General features: G+C 50.0%; 1 protein-coding gene across 1 annotated transcript; it reads right to left on the bottom strand.

Annotated features, from left to right (window-relative positions):
- Positions 1-987: 987 nt before the first annotated feature.
- RPUSD2 (RNA pseudouridine synthase domain containing 2) lies at positions 988-5,963 on the bottom strand. Its single transcript, XM_058852721.1, has 3 exons — positions 5,331-5,963; positions 4,575-4,871; positions 988-3,630 (listed from the first exon to the last, which is right to left on the bottom strand). The coding sequence occupies exons 1-3, from the start codon at positions 5,808-5,810 to the stop codon at positions 2,839-2,841; spliced, it is 1,569 nt and encodes a 522-aa protein (XP_058708704.1). The 5' UTR covers positions 5,811-5,963; the 3' UTR covers positions 988-2,838.
- Positions 5,964-6,079: the final 116 nt, after the last annotated feature.

The raw sequence follows: 6,079 nt of genomic DNA, 5'->3' as shown, positions 1-6,079 counted from the left end.
CAGAACACAGCTCTGCTGAGGAGGTTCCAGCTGTGACAATGGCAACAAATTCCTTTTAATCTCAACCTCCTCCGGAATCCCCAGTAAAATGTCTTATTAGGGCTGCTTGGGTCCTTCGTGAAAGCTTTGAGTAATAATTAAGAGGGATGGAAGATCTCTCCTATGAGGAAAGGCTGAGAGAGCTGGGATTTTTCAGCCTGGAAATGAGAAGGCTCCAGGGAACCCTTAGAGCCCCTTCCAGTGCCTAAAGCCGATTTTGGACAAGGGGGAATTGCTTCAAAACATAAAAGGGGAGATTTAGATGGGATATTGGGAAGACATCCTTCCCTGGGATGGTGCTGAGGCCCTGGCACAGGTTGCCCAGAGAAGCTGTGGCTTCCCCAGGATCCCTGGAAGTGTCCAAGGCCAGTTTGGAGAGGGCTTGGAGCAACCTAGTCTAGCAGGTGTCCCTGCCCATGGCAGGGGGGTGGAACTGGATGGGCTTTAAGCCCCCCACTGAAAAATTACATCAAGTTCTCTTCAGATAAGTAATTAGAGCACTTAGCTTTGTGTTCCATGAAGTTATGGCAATTTAAAAAGGATAAATGAGTGTATTGACAAGATACAGGAAAATTTTTCCTCTCTGCCTAAGCCATCCATGGTTCATGTAAAAAAAAAAAAAAAAAAAATAGAATTTGAATGGAATTAGAGTAGAATTCAATGAAATGCAGAGCTTCCAGGGGAAGTGACATCTCCCACCTCTTCTGTGACAGCTCTGAGCCCTACCTGCACACACTGCCACTTAAATCCTTCTGGAAATTAGATCATACCAAATCCTGGGCTAAGTGGCCAGATCACAACGGTGCAGCCTCACAAAAGGTTCCCAACCACAGCATATGGGTTAAAACACAATGGGACACCAATTACTGCGTGGAAGGTGAGCGTTCAGGGGCTAATTCCAGTCAGTCATGCACAGGGAGAGGCCAAGGCACAGGAAGTTTGCCAGGAGGGTTTATTTGTATGGAAAAGTGCTTTAGCACAGTGAGATAAACATTCTCCTGACAAAGACAGAATTATAGGATCATCTAGGATGGAAAGATCAAGTCCAAACCTAACCCAGCACGGTCAAGACATGTCCAGGTAAAGGTGTACTAAAGAAAGGAATTCTTCCAGGACCTACACTTTATATAGAAAAATTTATGCCCACAACCAGGACCCTGTATTTACCTCAGACCAAATCTCAGATGGGAATTTATCACAGGGCATGTCCAAGAGCAACATTTTCCCAGCTAACAAAACATCAAACACTGTTTTAACCTTAAATAAAATTAAATTAAATAAAATGCAACTAGAGGTAGGCTCCTTGTGAAATAAATCCTAGATTTTCATTGCTCAATCTTGGAAACAGAAGCCCAGGGGTTTCTTAACCAGGAAATTAAGTTGCCAACTGCAGCCATTATTCCAGGAAAAGGGGAAAAAAGCAGTACTGAGCTGAAGTTCCTCATCAGGCCCTTTGGCCCCAGTCTCAATCAAGAAAATCCCCGACAGAGCCTTTTTTTTGTAACAAATTTTTTACCAAAAAACCTCCCAGCATAACATGGGACACATCAAAATCTAATTTAAATTCCATCCCGAAATCTACCCCCTTTCCCCACCCTTTCAGCCACCCTTTTTGATATCTTTTGAAGGTGCCCAAGTTCCATTTATTTCCATGAAAGGTATATTCCAATGCATAAAAAATTTGGATAATGCTGATCTTTAGCATCATCTCTCCAAATATCTGGAATTAAATTAGAATAATGAAACCACTTTCAGGATGTGGAAGAGCAAAGCTCAAACTCTGAGTGAATTTTTATGGAAATACTCAATATCAGCTGGATAATCCAGGAGAAAAAGACATCACTTGGCTCTTTTGGGCTACTGGAAACAAGCAATGGTTTATTGTGATTCTGTCCTGACCCTGGTGACATCATCAAGTGATTTCAGGAGGAAGGTACTAATTCTGGTGGGCTGGCCAGCCTGAGATCTCCAAAATTAATATAAAAACCCGTCCAGAAGCCAAGAATCAACTGTGTAAACACTGACAAAAATAAGAACTATGGTGATATTTATCATTCAATATTATTTTTTAAAAAGTCGTCTGCTTCACAAAACTGCTTTTGTTTTTCTTGAAAGCTGATTGTCATACTGAAGTGGTATTAAAAAATCTCTTTGAGACAAAATCTGGGGAACAGTACCTCCAAAACCAGCCCCAATACCTGCACTCAGAACTACTAACTTAGGTAATTATTTGAATGAATGTTGGAAATTTCAAAGGCAAGTAGATCTTGCTGACAAACAGCAGGCACAAAACAGATCACAGTGTTCTGGTTTTACCTCACAGTGTTTTCAGGAGTAATCTTGTAGTTTTGAAATCAATCTGACAATAAAATACAGTAAAAACAGGGTTTTTTATGACATGACATCCAGCAGCTCTTACTGTAAGACACAAGAACACAGCAGGCTGGAAGAAAAATCAGTTTTTGACTTTTTGTGCATGCACTTCATTATCCATGTGGATAATTGATTCAGAATCCATTGAGGTGAAGGCAAAGTCACCTGTGCCGAGCAGAGTTTGGTCCTTGTTGCCCTCAAGCACTGGTTCACTGAAGGGCAACATAAAGCTCCTGTTTTAGCTTCGTTTCCCTGCTCACTTTTTGCAGCATCTGTGGGAAGCAGGACAGTTCTCCAGCCCCACTGATCCCTCCCACCCCAGCTCAAAGCACACTTTGTTCACCTCAACCACAATGAAAAGTCAATCTTTGGTCTTTGCACGCCACTGTCCCGGCCAGCAGTGTCCAGAGGTGCCAGGTATCCTGGTCATTCCTCCCAGTCCTCCATGGCCCACTCGGGCATGCTGGAGCAGTACTCGAAGTCCGTGCCCTTGTAGCGCAGGGCGTGCAGGAACATCACCAGCTCCTTGGGAGACGGGTCCCGCCTGCTCGTCCTGCACTCCACACACAAAGGGTCCTTCTCTTCCCAACCCTTCTCCCCCGTTTGCCCATCCTGATTCTCACACAAACTCAGCTCTTTGTCTTTATCAAGCATTTCCAGGTTGATATCAGAGTTCAGTGGGCAAGCTGCTGCGTCATTCCTCTCGGGATCCTTCTCGTCCTCAGCAGGGCAGGAACTCCCATTTATAGCAGGAGCCTCAGCAGACTTTGTGCCATCACCTGAATTCCCACAGTCTTTACTTTCACCACCAGAGTTCAAGTCCTCCTCCCCAATACCCAAGACCTCCAGGCTCTGTTTGGAACGATGCTCCTCTACCAGAGCCTTCAGGAGTTCCTCATCCGTCTTCCCGATCTTCCCGCCCTTGCCCCTGTCCGGGCCCCAGGCCTCCATGTTGTAGATGGGGTCGTTGACAATGGGGTGGCCCAGGAACTGCAGGTGGACGCGGATCTGGTGCGTGCGGCCCGTGCGCGGCAGGCACCTCACCACACTGCTGCTGCCGTTGTAGCTGAGCCTCTGGAAGAGGGTTTGGCAAGGCTTCCCCTTGGGATCCACGCGGCACACGCCCACCTTGTAGGAAACCACCAGGATGGGCTCCTCACAGACCACCTCATGCTCTGGGAACTCCCCCACCACCCGGCAGACGTATTCCTTCTCCAGCTGCCAGGAGACACAAAGAGGAAGGCTCAGGAAACACAGTGGAAAACACACCCAAGCTCCAGCCTTGCTCCTCCTCCCTCTCCCCTCAATAAAATACACCCAAAGGTGGCATCTTATTACAACAGGAAAGGGAAAAAAATTAAATCAGCTACTTAAAGCTGAATTTCCCCAGCTGGTGGGGAAATCAGGAACAGATTGGCCTATTTGCCACGTATTAAATTCAGGAGCCATCTCTCTGCAACCTTTGGTTTACAGCCTTGAAGCCAATCCTGGAAAAAGTTCTGTTTGGATCAAGAGACTCTGGAAAAATGGGAATTTTAAAATTATAAAAGTAGTGGGTAGTTGACATATATCCACTCACAAATAGATCTCATCTCTAACTGGTTTACATGATCCCAGTAAATCTGCACAGTCCCACGGGATAATCCTAATCCTTTTGGGAAGAAGATCCCCTCCAACCTAATATTCCCAAAATAATTAAAATTTTTAGATCACTTTCAACCTAAAATTACCAAAATAAATTAAAGTTTTAGGAGACCCTTTTCAGTTTAATATTACCAAATTCAATCAAATTTGGAGGCGATTGCTTTTAGTCCAATATCATTAAATTAAATTACCACATTGAACTAAATTTTTAGGTGATCCCTTCCAATCCCATATCAGCAAAAGCAGTTAAATTTTCAGGTTTTTCAATCTAATACTATCACACTAATATCACCAAATTCAATTAAATTTTTTTAGGAGCTCCCTTCCAACCCAATATTACCAAATTCAATTTTCACTCTGTCTTTAGCCTCTTAGGGATGGGAAGCACCAACAGTTAAGAACAGCGACGTGACCATGAGTTGTCTGGGGAACTTGAGCTCATCTAGACACCAAATCTGGCTGACTTTGGAGCACAGCTGCTCCAGGACAGCACAGCAGCAGCGGCTCCGAGCCCTCACCTGCCTCTGGCGGACCTGCTCATCGATGCGCTTGGACACGGCCGCGGTCTTGGCGAACATGAGCACGCCCGAGGTCATGCGGTCCAGGCGGTGCAGGGTGTGCAGCTCCCGCAGGCCGTGCTCCTTGCCCAGGATGAAGATGACGGTGTTGTGCCGGAACCTTCCGCAGGGGTGGACGGGCAGGGACGAAGGCTTGTCCACCACCACCACCTCCTCATCCTCCGCCAGGATGCGGATGGGCTGGGCGGTGACCGGCGGCTCGTGCCGATGCACCGTGTTCCTGAGGAAGTCGTTGTTCTGGAAGGGATATGGACAATTAGCCTGAATCCAGCTTGTGCAACCACCCACAAACAACAGGGACTTAATATTGTAGGAGAAGAATTAAAGCCCCTTTCTCCTGAGACCTCAGATTTAGGTAGTAAGTGTGTGTGTCACCATGTAAATCTGACAACTTGCCCATCGGGTACTGCTGCTCCCAAGGGCCAAGGAAGCTGTAGGGTATGTGTGGGGCTGTAGGATCCAGACATTCCTGAATCCAGTGGGGCAGGGATTTCCAGGAAGCCCCGATTTCCCCTTCAACCCCTCCACAGGGTGCACAGAATCGCAGAATCCGCCGACTAGTAAGGAACCCACCAGGATTATCGAGCCCAACTCCTGGCCTTGTGTTATCTGACCATGCACCTCATGGCGTGATGCTCACGGCTTGGAGCAGGCCGGGCTCTGGCACCAGCCCACGCTCCCCCCGGGCCCGCCCACCTTGAGCACGATGTCCAGGTCGCGCACGGGCTCCTCGTTGAGGCGCAGGCGGCCGGCACGGGCGGCAGCGCGGTAATAGGCGAGGGGCTGCGCTCGGAACTCGGTGCCGAAGACGTGCAGGAGGCTGCGGCCCACCCAGCGCCCCTTGCAGTAGGTGCGGAAGTCGAAGTAGTAGGGTCGCACCTTGCGCAGGCCGCCCTCGAAGTAGTACGAGGTCTCGGCGAAGTGCTCGGCGCCGAAGCTCACGCCGGCGTTCAGCTTCCGCGGCGGCGGCACGTACCGCTCGCCGCCCGCCAGCCGCCGCTTCTTGGGGGCCGGCGCCGCCGCCTCCTCCTTGCCGGCGGGGTCCGGCTCCGCCTCCCGGGCTCGGCTGGGGCCGGGTCCGGGCTCGGCCATGTCCCCGCGGGGCGGCGGCCGGACCCCGAATCCCGCCGCGCGCACCCACGCCAGCCACGCCGCGCGCCGCACGCCGTGACGCATCGCGCTGCGCCTGGCGGCGCGGCCAATCAGCGCGGGCCGGCACCGCCAGGCCACGCCCCCGGCGCCCCTGTCTCGTTCCCGCCTTCCCCCCCCACACTCCGGGTCGTGAGGGAGCGGGAGGAGGCGGAGGCGATGGAGGAGCCGGGAGTGCTTTTCTTTATTTACCTCCCAGCAGTTTCCCCGCTCAGAGCTGCTCCACAAATGACCCTCGAGCGTCACCGCAGCCCGCCTGCCCCATGTGAACCTCCTCAATCACCGCCTGCGGGAGG

This window comes from Poecile atricapillus, chromosome 1, assembly GCF_030490865.1.
Source record: "Poecile atricapillus isolate bPoeAtr1 chromosome 1, bPoeAtr1.hap1, whole genome shotgun sequence".
Classification (NCBI taxonomy): Eukaryota; Metazoa; Chordata; class Aves; order Passeriformes; family Paridae; genus Poecile; species Poecile atricapillus.
This window is presented reverse-complemented; position numbering and strand designations above follow the sequence as displayed.